Source organism: Aulonocara stuartgranti, assembly GCF_965226115.1.
Source record: "Aulonocara stuartgranti genome assembly, chromosome: 14".
Classification (NCBI taxonomy): domain Eukaryota; kingdom Metazoa; phylum Chordata; class Actinopteri; order Cichliformes; family Cichlidae; genus Aulonocara; species Aulonocara stuartgranti.
The window spans coordinates 9,077,901-9,096,015 of NC_138950.1; the positions used below are offsets into that span (position 1 = coordinate 9,077,901).

General features: G+C 40.1%; 1 protein-coding gene across 2 annotated transcripts; it reads left to right on the plus strand.

Moving 5' to 3' along the window:
* Positions 1–379: 379 nt before the first annotated feature.
* Positions 380–17,956, plus strand: LOC309687866 (tripartite motif-containing protein 3-like). Of its 2 annotated transcripts, XM_082503121.1 has the most exons (13): positions 380–533; positions 9,146–9,318; positions 9,812–10,052; positions 10,247–10,398; positions 10,521–10,701; positions 10,788–11,517; positions 11,708–11,811; positions 11,887–12,054; positions 12,152–12,320; positions 12,872–12,931; positions 13,159–13,229; positions 15,255–15,395; positions 15,486–17,956. In XM_082503121.1, the coding sequence occupies exons 2-13, from the start codon at positions 9,173–9,175 to the stop codon at positions 15,636–15,638; spliced, it is 2,316 nt and encodes a 771-aa protein (XP_082359247.1). In that variant the 5' UTR covers positions 380–533; positions 9,146–9,172; the 3' UTR covers positions 15,639–17,956. The 2 variants fall into 2 exon arrangements, with proteins under 2 accessions (XP_082359247.1, XP_082359248.1); XM_082503122.1 differs by lacking the exon at positions 12,872–12,931.
* Positions 17,957–18,115: the final 159 nt, after the last annotated feature.

The following is an 18,115-nucleotide window of genomic DNA, read 5'->3' on the forward strand; positions in this document are numbered from 1 at the left end:
TTAGCATTTTACATGTTTAGCGATTTTTACAAAAGTCTCTGGAAGGAAGGTTTAGGGAAATGTAATATAATTAAATCACTATATTGCCGTCAGTTTTGTGCTTTTTCGTTTTACTCTGATCGTTTTTGTGTTTACATCCCCAAAATTCAAAGGGTAAAGAAATAAACGTTGTGCTTTTAAAGGAAATGGGTGGTACCCAAGGAAGCCAAACCCCTTTGCAGTAGTCAGATTTATCCCTCAGTCAGTTCTCCAGATTTTCCACGTCTTTTGCATATCCCCTGCCTCCTCCATATGCTATTGGGTTCTTTAACTCCTCCCATTAGCCCTCTGACCAATCCTGCGCATAAACCACTCCCCTAATCTCCTCCTTTCCCTTGTCCTCTTCCTTACTGTCCCCTTCTTCTCCCAGACAGACCCTGCCCTTTCCTTTCTGTCGCCCTGTCTGTGGATTCTGTATTGGAGAGGTTTGGGACACTGACAATGGGAAGCTTTCTTTACGGCCTGCAATGCTGACACTCCTGTTGGGAATTTACGTGAGTACAATGTAACCATTCACTTCTTTTTTATGGTGTCGAATTTCTGCTTTCTCATCCTGCTTGTTCCGTTATCCGGAGTCCTCAGAGATACAATGACTGGGCTATAAGCAGATGAATAATTGATTACTTCATCCCAGCAGCATCTGTGCACGGATAAATCATATCAGAGGGGGCTGTACTTTAAATAAAACAAACAAAAAAACATGATGTCCCCCTCTTTTGTGCTTTTTTTAAATTGCAACAATCAACCAACTTAAAGTCAACGCAATTAATTCCAGCACCGTTTAAGACAAACTGTTGCACAGAAATTCTCCATTGCTCTGATTTTTTTTAAAGCATTTTTTTTTTCATTGCTTCCTCTTTCAGCCCACACACTTCTCCATTTTAGCTCCTAGCTGGCTGCCGGCTCAGTAGCAGGTGGGCATCTCTGCTGCAGTCTGAGGGCTGGGCTCTTTTAACCAAGCATACATGCTCGTTTGTTAGAGGATTAGTGATCTTCCGTTGGTTTTTCTCATCTGAATATGTATGGAGTGTGCTGCTGAGAAGTTTTGTGAGCCACATGTGAATCGACATGTTGTTTTCTTGTGCCACTCTGTGGCTCCTTGTGTTGCACTGTACTGCAGCAACAGCAGCAGGCAATGCATCATTTTTGAAGACATTTTTTTTTTTAGTCTTCAGGCCTAGACTGTGAGCAGATGGTCCAGTGGTTTTGGTATTGATTGTCTTTGTTCTGAAAGGCTCGTTTTATATTTCTCATTTTAGGCTAAAAGTATCTCAAAAGTTTAATTTTTAAAATGAGTGCAGGTGATAGAGATGTTTGCCTGGTTTTGCTCTGTTGGCTGCTTGCACTGGGTCACAGGGAGGGTGCAGACGGTGCGGGATGCTGCGCCAGAGGGCAGATTGTTAGCAGAGCTTAGAGAGTCAAATTATATCTGTGCTCTTAAGGTATACAGGACAGGGAACATGTGCAAGAGAACCAGGGGACCAACAAGGGCGTTGTGTGGGTTATACAGTACTACTCTGCAAATATTGAGCAACAGAGATTAAACTGTAGCTTAGAAGTGACCAGAAACAGCAACAGCTTTTGAATACTAATTCGATCAAACGCAGACATGTAGCATATATGCTATAGGCTATAGCCCTTACCTGCTAACAAAATCAGCCCCCAGTGCACCAACACAAGTGAGAGGATAGGGAACTTGATAAATATATTATAAAAAGATAGATTGCAGGATAATTAGATTTTTTTTTTGATGTTTCATATTCAATGATTTATTGACCTGCTTTCCATATTATTATATCAGTATTTAAATGAGACCCATGGCAGTGAGTCAGTTCTCCTGGGTTTATTTTTCCTAATTTGTGTAACAACATCAAATGGAAACGATCTAATCTAATATAATGCAATATCAGTTTATCTGGCTCCACTGTTAATTGCTAATCAGTGTATGATTAACCTGATTTAATATAATACACAAGTTGGATCGTTCGCCCTTTCTAATCTTTCCTAGTTGTCATCATGAGGTTTGTTGAAACCCCAATTCAGAATAAATAGATTACTGTAGGTAATAACTATAATAATTATAATTATGGTTTATAGCTCTAGAAAGCAATTAGAAAGCACTTATTTTGGAGTTTAGGACAAAATATTTGAAGGTTTAATCTCCATGAAAATGATTGTGCATATTTTGTGTTATTAATTCATTTATTGGATCAGATTATTGCTCACTGATCAACAGAAGAATGACTGTAGATGAGCCAGAGTTTTGACTTGAGTCTAATTGTCAGCTGGTGTCCCTGGTCAGTTCCTGAAACGGCAATCTAAAATTAGAATATAATGACTTATCACAGCCGGTGCATGCTGATAGTACACAGGCTACAGATGACCATCAACCAGTACAAGGCACATCCACCAAACTACCAATACAACAACCACAATGAGGTAGACTACATACAAAACAAAAGAAGGTAAAATGCTTGTGATTGGATCCTCTAATTCTGTGCTTACGTTTGAGTCGGTCCTCCTTTGAAGAGCACTTTTATTATTTTTATTTTTGTTTAGTGGTTTATGAGGCATCGTCAGCCTTTCATAAGACATCATCAAGAGGGATGCAGTCACATCAAGATTACTCGCTATAGATAATAAATATTAGATGAGACTTTCTGAAGCAGCAGAGTGGTTTATTTCAACTAAAAAAATAATCAATATTTTCTGGAAAATACCTTTACCAGTAGACATCTGTAAACCTTCAGCTACTGAACTAAAGTGCTGTTGTTTCTTTTATTGAACAACAGTGCAAAGTTCAGAGATGAACGAAATTTATAGATTACAGACTGAGGCATTCACGCTGTAAAACATGTGACAGCACAAAATGGTTAAGTCAATAAAAGTAAATATAGCACAATAAAGTCACAGTTTTTTTTTCTTTACCTATTATAATAACATAGCAGCTGAGCACTGGTACTGTTCATTTTATCAAACCAACATTTGTGCCGCTCGGCAAACTGCCAAGCCGAAACCACATTCAGTTTCTTAAATATCCTGAACACGAACTACATTTTCTTAACAAAGAGTAACCCCACTAATGCTTCACAGTGTCTGTGTATCTGCAAAGTACAGCGTGTATGAGACCGTATTTGAACTACTGAGTCATAGTATGAGACATCTCAGTCCTCTTACTGCAGGTGAATAAGCATTGCAGGCACCGCTTGTGCGCCGATCTACCTTTTGTTAAATCTGCAGTGCGTGTTGTGCCTGCAGACAGGCTGCCCTGCGTGCCGCATTGTCTTCTGACAATGTTTAGGAGTGTGGGCTCACAAGGCGAGACAAAAATCTGCTGTTGTCAGATCTTATCAATCTAAACACAAAACAAAATGATGAAAAACTGCCACAGTGTTAGTTTTTAGTAGTTCAGTGTCTAATTGCAATCAGTAAGTGTCTATGCTAGGCCATTATTAGGCATGCAAATGTGTCCCCGCTCTTATGCTGAGTGTATCATTCTCAATAGCCTTACATATAATATACAGACACTGTTTTTCTTTTATGTAAAGCCCAGCGTTCCATGCTGTGACTGTTCTGTCAGAGATTGATGCATCGAGACAGATTTCTTCATCTGATGGAGTGTAAGGGGGGTGGTGGTGGTGGTGGGTGTATTAGTCTTAAGAAGTTTGTGTGAATAATGATTGATGAGTCATCACGGAGCCGGCATCTTTTCTGTCCCTAAAAACATATAAAACAGACCCTGTGCTTAGATCCAGCTGCCTGAATGTCTCATTCTTAGGTCCACATTAACTTTGGCATTGTAAAGAGTGTAACTGCTCCACATTGTTATTCCTAGTGCAGATATAACTGTGAATAGTTATTCTTGACCTGTGTTCACCTGAAAGTGCTACAAATTGAGACAATGATCACAAATGTCTTCTGAACAAAGTTACAAACAATGAGACATTCGCTGTGATGTAGACAATAGTTCAGATGCTTTGTGATTATGTAATTTATGCTGTGTCTCTGGAGCATATGCTTTTCTCACTTCTACTCTTACTTGTCTTTTCTCTCTTTATATCTGAGTCAAGCGTACAGATATTCCTTTGTAACAGTCTACCTTGTTCCTCATAACCCAGAAAAATCTTTCAACAGCGTGTTGGGTTTATTCAAAATTACATTTCGGGTAATTCTGCTCAGCCTGTGAACAATTACTGTGTGTTGGCACATGAGGAAGGACACAACAGATGTAGCAGAAAACATAAACTACAGTCTATATTTAAACACAATCTGGAGAGCACATCACTGAGGGACAACACTTCTCTCTTCAGGTCAGTGAGGCTTTCACCAGTGTATGCTGGTCTAGTACATAAACAACTGCTGAAGACTCCTCTCTGCTGTGTCTCTTAAAAGTGATATCACAAGATGGTAACACGGATACAAAGTCCGTTTTCCAAGAGATGCTGTATGCAATTGTAGTTCAATAATACTGAGCTGGCTAAGATAGTAATGCTTAAAATAGATTTGAAATATTGGATACCATTGGAGAAAAAGATACTTGTCTGTTACTCAAATAAGGAAAGAGGAAGGGAAGAGGCAAATACTTTATATGGCCACTGAAGCACAAACATCCTGGAATCCTGAATAGTCACTGTTAAGGAATGGTATTAACAATCTGTAAATTACAGCCTTCTTAAAGGGCCAGTTTCTGATTTCTCATTATGTCGACTGAAGTAAAAATTTGACTTGAACATCAGTCTTTCATTTTATTTATCATGAAAGTATCATTAATGGGATCTATGCTCTTATTTGCTCTTATATTCTCTGTCCTACATATACTGTTAAAATGGTGCATGGTCATATTAAATATGGCCAAAACTTCAAATATTATTTATGTATAAGAAATAGAAATCGCCCAAAAGCTCCAGGCTGCTCTAAATGCTCAGAAGTTCAGAAAGGTTTTCTTCTACTTGGCTCATTATGATGTTAGTGGTGCCAGATATTTCTATGCGGTCATCTCAGACACGCAGCTGAGACTGAGTACAATAGCCCCACCCATCCGCTGTCTAAACCTTCTGTTTGGGACGGGCAGCCAATCAGAATAATCGATTGATCGGTTGGAGAGGTGAGGGGCTGTACCAAGGTACAGTATGGTTAGCATACCCAGTCCAAGCATATGGTCATGTGACAGTTCCGTTTTATTGGGCCAAATTCATTAGCTTATCATCTCCTGTATAAAAGAGTTTTTTTGTTTAACTGTGTCTCTCTTAGTCTGCATAGTCCAGAGATATTTGAATGAAACTTCTCCACCAAATACTTTTTCTAAGTTAACAACAGTTAAATGAATAAATTTCAGCCTGTTTGTAATGAATGACCGACTTTATGGTCCGTTCATTTCTTTAATCAAAAGTCTTATTCAGTGTTGCACGAAGGCTGGAGCACATCCAGCTGTAACCAGGTGAGAGGCAGGGGTACACCCTGAGTACGTCACCAGTCTACCACAAGGCAATAGCTCACTATTCATTTGGAATCATGATTTAACTTAATGGAGTACCTTGAGGAAATGCTTGTAAGCACACGTGGAACATGCAGACTCAACAGAGAAAGGCCTCGGGCATGTTTGAAACAAGAACTTTCTGCTGTTGGGAGGTAACGGTGCTAATCACTTCACCACAGGGCCGCTCTGTACTTGAAAATCACATGTTGACATGCTGACACTGATAGTTTTATCCTGGAAGCAAGCTGATTTATAACCATTAACTGAAATTAGACAAGTCAAGTTTAATAACTTTAGGGGCTTATTTTGAGTTATTATTTTTAAAGACTTTAACTCGCTCTCTGTCTCATTGACTATAACCAAGAGATGACATTTTGCATTAAATGTAATAATAGTTGGTCACATAACTGTGGGTCAAAGAATTAGTCATGTATTCAGAATAACATTATATTTTCCTCTATAACTGGAATTTTCCGTCTCAAAAAAAAGTTGAAATTGCTCTTTCCTATTTATTCCAATTTATCGAGGAGCAAAAAGCCCTGGATTAGGAAGCATGTGTAATTATTTGTTGTTGTTGTTGTTGTTGTTTCCATTATAGAGGACAGCATAACCATAGTGATTTATTTTTTTTATTTTTTTAAAAGCATCTACAGATATAAAAAGTAGCACTTCAATCGGTGGAGCAGTGAGAGGAGAGAAACCCTTACCTGCGCAACCGATTGAAATCTAAGCAGGTTAAGCTGAGGGCAATGTTTTCTCTGAAGGCGAGCTCCTGTTGCTAAAATCCAATTAAATCATTCATATTACATGTGTCTGTTTTCAAGAGAAAGGTTTTGAGCATACACACTTGCTTCAAGCATGGAATACAGCTGTATCATCTTCGGACAGCTAGTGACTAGCCTTCATTCTTTTATGTGGACATGAAGCATTTTCTTCAAAGCGAATTTGAAGTGACTGGGCATGATGGTGTCATCTGAATCTGTGAGACAGTAATCCAGATGGCGGACAGGACCTGACCCTGCAGGAGGAGATTAAGGCACTTAACAGTAATGCAGGGTGAGAGTGGCAAGTGACGTTTTGCAGTGAAACGGCTGACTTTGCAAACATTCGCGCCGTGATTTTCTGCAGTAAAAAGAGAGGAAAGGGACTATTGACCTCATCTGTATGAAGCGCTGACTGTGCACTTTTCATGACAAAGCCTTGTGATTGCTGTTTAATCACATGCTTCCTCAAACATTAGAGTAAACTGCAGATTGAAGTCTTTAGTCTGTGTTTAATTAAATATATTACTATTTATGTTGTACATTAGGTATTCTCTAAATTCACACAGGGAAAGAAGGTTTTTAATGAAAGATCTGTCTGTGGTGAGGCGAGTGGGAGTAACTGAGCCGAGGAGGGCTGCTTGAAGAACAGACAGACAGGCAGGGAGAAGGGAAGGTGGGGGAGACTGTTGCAATCCTAAAGACAGTGGCCAGTCTGTCGAGAAGGGAGGAGCCTAGAGGTCTTGGCTCATCATACTTCCTCCTGATGTCACCGTTCTGCTGCTGCAATTCAGAGTCTATGTAAAGGGAGGACAGCCCAGGGAGGGGAGGGCTTTTTAGGGGAGACAAGGGAAGGGGAGGCATAGAGTTTTTTGGGAAGGGCTTGTTGTGAATGGGCTTGGCAGACCTCCTTAGTCAGTAGGCCTTCTGATCACTTGGGAAGAAACAACAATAGAGTCTGCGTGCTTGAGAAAATTCCCATCTGTCTGTGGCTGGGCTCAGGCATACTGATGTCATGAGTGCATTTATGTGGCCGAGAGAGAAAGAGAAAAATGACAGGATAATAAAAAAACAGGGAGAATGAGGGAGGGGAAGAGATGTGGGGCGCTGAGCTGTGAGCAGAGCTGAAATGCCATTGTTATTGCTCGCTGCTCTGTGTTGCAAAAAGGGACAGCTGCCGCCGAGGCCTGCTTGCTCATGTGAGGCAGAGAGCCCAGCTCACCGTGAATTTTTCCCCATCTCCCCTCAGACAGAGAGACAGGTGGTTCCTGAACTCAGCCTGCTAAGAGTCAAGGGAAGGAACTAGAAGGAATTTGGGGAGTGGCATTTCAAAGCTTCCTCTTTCCTCTTGTTGCTCTCAAAGAAAAGGGGCCTAGTTATATTTTTAAGGCATCAGCTGAAAGACAGTTTTGTTTGGTGAGACATGTTATAGTGACGCAACAAGGAAACTGATAGTAAGCTCAAATAGAGTGAATCCTTCTTTTGTCCGGTCTGTGTGCATTGTTTTAAACTGCAATGAGCAGGATGTTTTTACGCTCATAAACATGATCAAGAATTTAAAAAAATGTTATACATTGTCAGTTACTCAGAATATGACATCTTGCATCAGTGATGGTGTGCTACATTCATTTACATATTTTGATCTGTAATCAGGTTTAAAATGACGGCTCAAGGTCAACTGTCAGGTTTCCCCGGCTCAAAGGTTCACTTTGATTAATAGCACCATAGCAATTAACCTTCTCATATACGTATCAGATAGCTGTTTTAAGCTTTCTTGGGCATTAATGAAGCTATTGGGTATCCTAACTGTTCATGATCCTACATAACAAGAACATATCTTGCTAGTGTTACAAAGAAAATTGAAAGAAAAAGCAAAAGAAAATAAATTAATTGCCTTGGAGTTCTTTTCCCATGTAATTTGACATCTCAGCAGTCGTCACGGAACTGTCTTTGTCAGGGGATAAATTCAGTTAATTTGTAATGAATTTTTTGAGCTTTAATTCAAGACGTGCAATGCAGTGTCAAGGTTATTAGCGGATGGTGCATTACAGAAAATTATAAGGAGCCTAGAGTGTGAGTTACCTGACTGAAGGTGTTTTGTAGGACAGAAACTATAGAGGAAAAAACTGAAAACAATAGGGCTCTTTACAGTGTTAGCCAAACCAAATGACAAAACACACCAATCCTCCTGCTGGAATTTTATTATCATATGAGTCACTCACTTTTGTAAGCGGTGTTTATTGACCAGTTTGTCTGTGTTTTTGGACTCCATGTAATCCTTTATGTGCTTATGTACACTATGACAGATGTACGGCACAACATTGGCATGCTAAGTTAATCCCTGCTTGACCCAGTGGTATAATTTCATGTAACAGCAACTCTGCCATCTGAACTGCAAGCCAGCAGGCATCTACTCATCTAGGAGTCATATTAAATAACAAAAGTGACACAGTACACCGAAAAATATCACCAAGAGTAAAACATCAGTATTAGTATCATGTTTTGATTGGCTTATACTGTGTATAACCTCTAACACTATTGCTGACAGCATAATTGTCTCCACTAAGAGTTCTACCCTGCAGTTTTAATCACATGTATATGTTTCTTTCCACTGTGTGAACTCAATTGGGGGTTTCACTTATAAAGTTAAACAACCTCTGGTGAGGGAACTCATACTACTTGACATAGTTTGATAAGCGAGACCATAAATTGCTCGCGGATACAGGATTTAGATGAGGTTTTATTGTGTTAGCGGGTCTATGAGTCATTTCTTCCTTTGCTCAAGCAACTACACCCTGTTCACCCTGCCTGACTGTTTCCTCGAGGCTTTCTTGACCTTTCTTCTCTTTCTTTCACCTTGTTTGCACAGGTTAAGTGTTCCCAGTGTCCCCTTTGAATGTCTGTCATTATGGCGAAGCGTGAGACTGGCAGCACCAGCCCTGTGGTGAGGCAGATAGACAAGCAGTTCCTGGTCTGCAGCATCTGTTTGGACCATTATCACAACCCAAAGGTGCTACCCTGCCTGCACACCTTCTGTGAGAAGTAAGCCATGAATCACTTAGCTTTACAAGGTGATCGACACCAGGAGATCAAAGTGACAGTAAAGAGATAAGCAGACATAAAACATTTAGAAGCAAAATAAAAAAGATGAGTCAGCGTTTGGCTATTATAGGATGCAGCGTGCTAGATTTTAGTGTACTTTAATGTCTTTTTTAGCAATTTCTAAATTTGGTATCACAGCTCCTCGCTTAAGCGAGCTATTCTGTCATCATCATGGTTTCTGCATGACGTAAGTCACCAGCTACTCTAAGCTTGGTCACAAGAAAAGCACACAGCCTTTTTTTAGGGCACAGCTTTGGTAATAGCAAATACTGATTTCCACAGCTGTGTTGCTACAGTAGTACTGTTTTTACATCGTTGTGCTTAGTAACCACTCAAATCACATTGTCCAGTCTTCTAATCAGGTCTCACCCTGAAATTGGTGCTTGACTGCAGCTTTATTAACTGATTTCTTTAACATCTTATCTGATTGTAGATGTCTACAGAACTACATCCCTCCCCAGTCTTTGACACTATCCTGCCCAGTGTGCAGACAGACTTCTATCTTGCCAGAGAAGGGTGTGGCAGCCCTGCAGAACAACTTCTTCATCACAAACCTAATGGAGGTGTTACAACGAGACCCAGAGTGCAGCCAGCCTGAGGCGGGCAATGTTCTTGAGTCAGCCAACGCAGCTACAACCTGTCAGCCCCTTTCTTGCCCTAATCACGAGGGCAAGGTAAGCTTTAAAAAATAAAAAAATGCTGATGAAAAATAGGTCAGAGCTGTCATACCTCATCTGCATGTTCATGACCAGGCTGCCGACTGTTATTGGATTAAAAAGAAATGCCTTCTGTATATATACATTTGAACTTCTGAGCAACCTTGACCTCAGAAATGTGACTTTACTTGCCTCAACTGCACCATCTGCAGGTGATGGAGTTTTACTGCGAGTCATGTGAAACAGCCATGTGTCTGGAGTGTACAGAAGGAGAACACAGGGAACATGTGACGGTGCCTCTAAGGGATGTGCTCGAACAGCATAAGTCAGCCCTTAAAGGTCAGCTGGACACTGTTCGCAACAGGTAAGATTTTTCACTGCTTTAACACATAATCTATTATGCGATTGCTTTTGGAAGACATTAGTAAAATTGGATGTGTAAAAGTATAAAGAGCTGTAATCTGCGTTTGTTTTTTGCTCTGGCAGACTACCTCAGTTGACAGCTGCCATTGACCTTGTGAATGAGATCTCCAAGCAACTTACAGAAAGGAAAAATGACTCTGTGACAGAAATCAGTAATACTTTTGATGAGCTGGAGAAGGCCCTACACCAACGCAAGACTGCTCTCATTACTGAGGTGGAAAACATCTGCAGCACCAAGCAGAAGGTCAGCGATCTTATTCATTTTAAATTTGATGCATTTAAAAAAAAAAAAAATCATGATAGCTCTGCTGACTTTCTCCATCTTCTTAGGTGCTTCAAACTCAGCTTACCTCTTTGCTTCAGGGCAGAGAGAACATTCAGAGTAGCTGTAACTTCACAGAGCATGCACTGAGCCATGGGAGCGCCACTGAAGTCCTTCTGGTCCAAAAACAAATGGGTGAGAGGGTGAGTGCTCTGGCAAGACACAGCTTTCCCGAGCATCCTCATGAAAACGGACATCTGGAATGCCAGGTGGAGACGGATGGATTGAGGCGCTCCATTCAGAATCTAGGAGTCCTGATCACAACGGGGGCTGTAGGCCATACCAGCGTTGCCACCGGTGAAGGTCTGCGACACGCACTAGTTGGCCAACACACCACTATCACAGTCACCACTAAAGACAAAGATGGAGAATTGGTGAAGACTGGTAACGCGGTTCTTAGGGCAGAGATTATCTCTGCGGATGGGGTGTGTACTGAAGCTGAGGTGGTGGACAACAAAAACGGCACCTACGAGGTTGGATACACCCTCCGCTCTGAGGGAGAATTCACCTTTTCTTTGCTGCTATATGAACAGCCTGTGAGGGGGAGTCCTTTCCGTTTGCGTGCTGTCAAACCGTCAGATGTCCTGCAGTCGCCAGACGATGTGAAGAGACGAGTGAAGTCCCCAAGCGGAGGAGGAGGTCATGTTCGCCAGAAGGCCGTGCGCAGGCCTTCCAGCATGTATAGCACCACCAAGAAAAAGGAAAATCCAATAGAGGACGAGCTGATATATAGAGTTGGTGAGTGAAAAAGCGTTATTTTGGATATTAATCGTACTGTTGACTGTTCTTACAATCTTCCATCCATGCATATTTTTATGCTTTTAGTGCTTTTAATTTACTTTTAATGGCACAAAATGGTGACTTATCCTTAAAAGTTTTAATATTTTCTTAGTGTTAAAAACATGGTGATGTTTTGTTGATTTGACAGGAACAAGAGGGAGAGATAAAGGAGAATTCACCAATCTTCAAGGCATCTCGGCCTCCAGTAATGGTCGGATTGTGGTAGCAGATAGCAACAACCAGTGCATACAGGTCAGTGGCTAACCTATTTAGCTTCAAAGAATTCATTTTTTGAAGTGTTTAATAATTAATTTTCTTTTTTTATAGGTTTTCTCTAACGACGGCCAGTTTAAGATGAGGTTTGGGGTAAGAGGTCGTTCACCAGGCCAGCTGCAGCGCCCCACAGGAGTCACAGTAGACATGAACGGGGACATAATTGTAGCTGACTATGACAACAGATGGATTAGCATCTTCTCCTCGGATGGCAAGTTCAAGGTTGGCATTCCAGTCAGTAAAAGAAATGTTTTTTGTTTTTAAACCGCACGATTATAAAGTGAAACTAGATTTTAAAACAAAACTTTGTTTGTAACAGAATAAGATTGGTGCTGGAAGATTAATGGGCCCCAAAGGTGTGGCTGTGGACAAGAATGGACACATTATCACGGTTGATAATAAGGCCTGCTGTGTCTTCATCTTCCAATCAAATGGGAAGTTGGTGACAAAGTTTGGCGCCAGAGGAACATCAGACAGACACTTTGCAGGTACTGAGTGATGTTAAATCAATAAATGGGATATTTTTATATATATATATGATCATTTTATTAACAATGTGTCTTACGGAAAATGACAGAGATGAAGTTTCATGTATCAGGGCATGTGGTTGGGCCAGATTTACAAAATTGATTTCTGTTTCTTCACAGGAAAGTTGATTTGAACAGTGCTAGTGATCAGCATGTCTCTATGCACCCTTCATTTGTTTTAACTAATGAGTGCATGTATAGCTACTTGCTTAATTAGAGACATTAACACACAGTTAATGTTTTGGTTGTTGCACTGATTGTCCTAATTATAAATGATAAATTATACACCCTGTCATCATAGCACAGCTGGAGTCCGCAGTTCATGATGTACACTACTGCATGCCAAGTTTTGACGATCGTCCTTCCCTGTTGTTCAGATGTGGGGGGGGACTAATTTGCATGCTTTGCTGGAATCCCTCATTGATGCCGCTCCAGTTGTACAGCAATATTTAGGTTGAACTCACCCGTTCGTTCACTTTCATTTCTCACTTATAACTTTTCTTTTCTTTTAGAGAAAAGTGGTGCAAACATTGCACTGGATACAAAGATTAGTAAATCTGGCCCTGTTTTCAGTAAGTAATATATTCACTGTGACTGTGAGCTAAAACAATGAATCTTTGTTCTCTTTTTCTACATGTTGGTGCTTCAGCCCTGTCATGTCTCAGCTCTGAGAGTTTCTCTGTGATCACTTGGTGTCTTGTTTTTGATGTCCAGAAATAGTATGCCGCTTCATCTCATACACTGTAAACGGACGGATGACTCATCTTTGCTGTTCCCTCCCTGTCTCCTCTGCTTTCAGGTCCTCACTTTGTGGCTGTAAATAACAAAAATGAGATTGTGGTAACAGACTTCCACAACCATTCAGTGAAGGTATGGCTTGTTGCAAGTATGTGCGAACATTATGTTTGAAAACCTGGGACTTCTTCCAGAAAGTGTGTTCAATAAACCTGAGTTGATTAGCTCTGAGATCAGCAAGTCTGAGTTTTCGGTTCCAGAGCAGCTGAATTAAGGGTGTACATGAGTAGAAAAAGAAAACCATCATCGGTAGTGCTCCAGTATCAGGACTCACCATGGCAACGGGTAAATAAAGAGCAAAGCCTCCATTTGAATCCAGTAAACTGAAAAATATGAACATGCGTCAGTGCTGACCATGGTATTTATCTCAAATGGAAGGGCAGGAAAGAGTAACTTTAATCAGGTTGGTCTGCTCTGTCATCATCATAGGCAGACTGTGGTCATCATTATCCCAACTGGAATTTTCACTAGATAAATCTGTAATCCTGATTTTCAATTTGATTTTCAAATCTAATTATTCAGCCATAACCCAAGAAGGGTAAAATATAAGTGAAAGAAACAAAAGATAACAGACAGATTACTTATGGACCGGTGATATTAATTACCCAGATAGCAACAGACTACAGGGCAGATCCGCCTTCAGGGCATTTCGATTAATTAAATAAAAGCTGTTTTTCCTACAGGTGATGACCATTCATTGTCTGAATGATTATTTAGTAAAAACTGAATCTTCTAATGGAGTGTAAAAAGCTTAATTTTTTCATACAGAGAGTTTCATCATTTCTGAGATTACTGAATAAAAAAGTTTAATGAAATTTACAGAAAAAAAAACTCTGCTTTAATGTTCCCAGTTTAACCATTTATAATCTGATCTAATTTCAGCCTGCACTGATAGATGATGGCTTTTTCACAGTCATAGCAACGGTGTTTAGATGTTGCTGTTAATAGTAAAAGTTTAGTAATAGTTTCTAATATAATTGAAATGAATGTAAAGTTGTTGTTGGGTTTTTTTGTAATTGCAAACAAGTTTAAATTTAAATGGCTTTTAAAAACATTATATTAGGATGAGGTGTTTTAAATAAAGAATGCAGATTATAATCAGAAGAAATTAAGCTGTTGAACTGATTCAGATGGATGAGCTGGGAAATGACTGGTGCCAAACTGAGTTTGGGTCTGATCCTTATCCATTTTGGATCCGTCCCGCCGTGCAAGTGGACTCCAACATGGACACAGTTTGCTGATCTGTTACAGAGCATATGAATTTCAGACACTGTGCCTTTGACAGCATTTAATGACTGAAACGCAATCTGTGAACACATTGCTGAACATGAAACGCTCAGGACACAGGCTGTCTGTAGCTGCATTTAAAAACTCATGACTCAAAGGCCTAAAGAAAATCATTTCAGCCTCATCTTCACTCCTTCACTCAAATGTTCACATCCTCTAGAAGATCCAACTGTGACAGACATTTTTCACAGTGTGACCAATTACAGTGTGGGGAAAATGGCTGACAGTCTGACAGCTGCATTACTGTCTAGAGTGTGAGAGACAGAAAGATGGAGACTATAGATTTTAGTGTGAGCTGATTAAAAGTCTGAGTTGTAATCGCTGTCTCCATCCTTAACGGTTGACAAGGGAATGAATGAAAAAGTCTTTTTAACCACTGGTTGTTGTTAAGTTCAGAGTTCAAGTCAACTCTCTTTCTGGAGCCTAAAACCCAGATTTTCTCTTAATTCAGGTTTAACAAAGTCAGCGATGTTAGCTAAACTCTCTTCCTACAATAGGACTGAAGTCACTTTAAGATACCAAAACTGAAGCAACCCTCTCCGATAGCCTCTTTATTTTGCAGGTTTTTTAAATCTTAAAATAGTGCTTAGCATTCTGATAAAGGCTGCATACCTGTTCCCCCCCATTGTTTTCAGCCATGCACTTGGACCGATTTTAAAATCAATCAGTTTCAACAGAACAAGAAAAGGCAGGCAGACTCAAACCAAACCAAACACTGCTGTACTTCTCATGCTGTGAGGATGTGACTGGCATTTTTCTTTACTTGTCAGCATCATTCACCCATTTTCTTTTATGCTTAATCTTACCTGACAGGTGTACAATGCAGATGGGGAGTTCTTGTTTAAATTTGGCTCACACGGAGAGGGGAACGGCCAGTTTAATGCTCCAACGGGTGTGGCTGTGGATGCCAATGGAAATATCATTGTTGCTGATTGGGGAAACAGTCGGATCCAGGTTAGTTTGCGGAAATGAATAACTGGAACTGCGTTACACTTGCAGTAGTCACTCATCTAATCTGTCCTTCAATTCTCCATACCCATCCAGGTGTTTGACAGCTCAGGGTCTTTCCTCTCCTATATCAACACATCAGCAGACCCGCTTTATGGCCCCCAGGGCTTGGCTCTCACATCTGATGGCCACGTGGCGGTGGCAGACTCTGGGAACCACTGCTTCAAGGTCTACCGTTACCTACAGTAGATAGCCATCTTCAACACCGCAAGCACTGACGACACAACCAATGTATTCCACAAGGTGCAATGATTTTTCCAGTACAGCCTTTTGTGTGTCGCCTCACCTTACCTTTATGATGTGAATTGACCATAGACAGCATAAAAGGTGGACGTCGCTGACATCATCCATCTCATTTCAAAATACCAGATGTGATGAGGAGGGGTGGGTTTAAATCTGAAACTGCTTGCTTATTGGCTAATGACTTACAAGTGGTTAGCCAATGATTGGGATAATCATAGCACATTAATCAACAGATAATGATCCTTTTTAAAACATTGTATGACCAAGATTTACAAAGTAGACTTAATTTTTTATTCAGTGTGCCCCAAAATGAGTGACTAAGTCACGAGGGAAGGGTTTACAGAGGTCAAGACAGAAAGCCATTTTCCCATAAACATCTATAGGGTCAAAGTCTTTTTGGAATTACATCTATTGCATTCTGATGGCCTTTAAGCTGCTGCTTGCACTGGCTTCCTTTTTGCTTACCTGGAAACTACGTCCATGTTTTATCCTGTCTGTGGAACTGACGGTTAACTTTAAAATTGAGTGACGTAGCGTAACTCGGAACAAGCGATGACTTGAAGCTATGGACTGGTTTTTGAAAATCTGCAAATACTGACGTGGATGGTATTCTTAAACAACACTTTCTGTGAGAGCTGACAAGGTAGGAGATAGTTGGAACTATTTAATCAGCCATAACTCGTCCAGATGCATGAAACTTTACTTTATCTTGATACCTAGACAACAACACAGTGCACCCATTAGTTGCTTTCTCATGAACTAGTTAATGCTTACAGTGAAATAAACAGCGCTATGCTTCTCCAGCAATGAAATGTAAAACTTCTCATTTACTGACATCTCACATAAGTGTCACCACCATCTGTGCATTGATTTGCTGTATGTACTGTATATACATGAATGTATATTGTGTATATTAGATCACTCCCTATGTATGTGCTATGATTTTTCTTTTTTTTTTTTCTTTTTTTTGGAAACACTCAGCCTTGTGGCAGTCCAGATCACAGGAGTCAAGGATTCCCGGATTTTAAACATGTGTATGGCAGCTGTTAAAGAGTGTGCTTTCAAACATACCCAGCACATGCTTAAATGAAGAATCGTCATATTTATTGCTATTGCAAGCAGCACAATGATCGTTTTTGTTATTATCTGTTATCTTGAAGGGGGAAAACAATGTAAAATGCTAATTTATTTTATTTTATACTAGCTCAGCATTTGCAAATTATTTTTCTAAATATTTTTTCTTTCTTTCAAGCTTCACACTTTCTCCCTTTCCCCAAATTAACCCCTTAAAGCAGAATTCAGTATCCACCCGCATCTGGGAAATGTAGATCAGTGTTTGTGCACTTGGGCAGCTCTTTTCCAAAGCTACAACCCTATCTGGTTTTTATTTACAATAACAACAAAGTATATCAGTATTTAGGTTTCTGTGTTTAGGATTTTGGGTTCATAGAAGCACTGGCTTGCCTTTAACAATTCAATAGCTTTTATTCAAGTGCTACGACCTGGATAGAAATAATACAGATATCTCAGGAAATCCATCCAAATTTCACAATATCAGTGGAAGAATATTAAATAGTTGTTTTTTTTTTTTTGTTTTTTTTTTAATTCATAAACTCATAGACATAATAGTGGAACAGGCACATTGGGAGCTTTGCGAGAAAACTGTTAATTTGTGCAAATTTAATCTGAATCCAAGGTCATAGCTATTGGGACGGAAGATGAATTCTGTTTTATTGTGTTTGTTGCTTTGTGGTTTTCATATTAGAAACTGTTACAGATGTATTACCAGAAATGACCGTTTATGAGAGGACATTGACTAGCAAGCACATTCACGCTTAAGAGTACACTATTTGTGATACTGTTCTAAGCTTTCTGTCAAATCTGAGTCTCTGCCTGGCTTCCATCATGCCATGACTCTAAATGAAGGACTCATTTGTTCATTCTATGTAATGTCAAACAAAAACACGGTGCCACGACAGAAGAAAGACCGGGTGCAAGTCTGACTTAATTAATCACAGTACTATGCTCAACACCCAGACACTTCCATAACCTTTCAGTGTGGAGCTTTTCTGAGCTGCAGGATATGACTCAAATTCTACCAGTTAAGTCAGCTAGGAAGCTGTGGTTTTCATGCACCTCGACTCGTTGCCAAACAGGAGCGAAGACATGCTCATCTTTTTGAGATGTGTCTAAAGCATTTTATCCGACCCAGTCTTGTTTTCTCTATGAATATGCACTGGTAATAAAAGCACATGATTTACTGAGCTGCCGTGTATGTGTGTGACTAACATTTGTTTGTTTGCTCTGCAGGGGAAATTTTTTTTCTCCCCAAATAAAACCAAATCGTTTAACAGTAGTGAAAATGAAATTGTAATTTACACAGGCACTGGGGACACACATTCTGGGCTACAGTGGGTACAAAT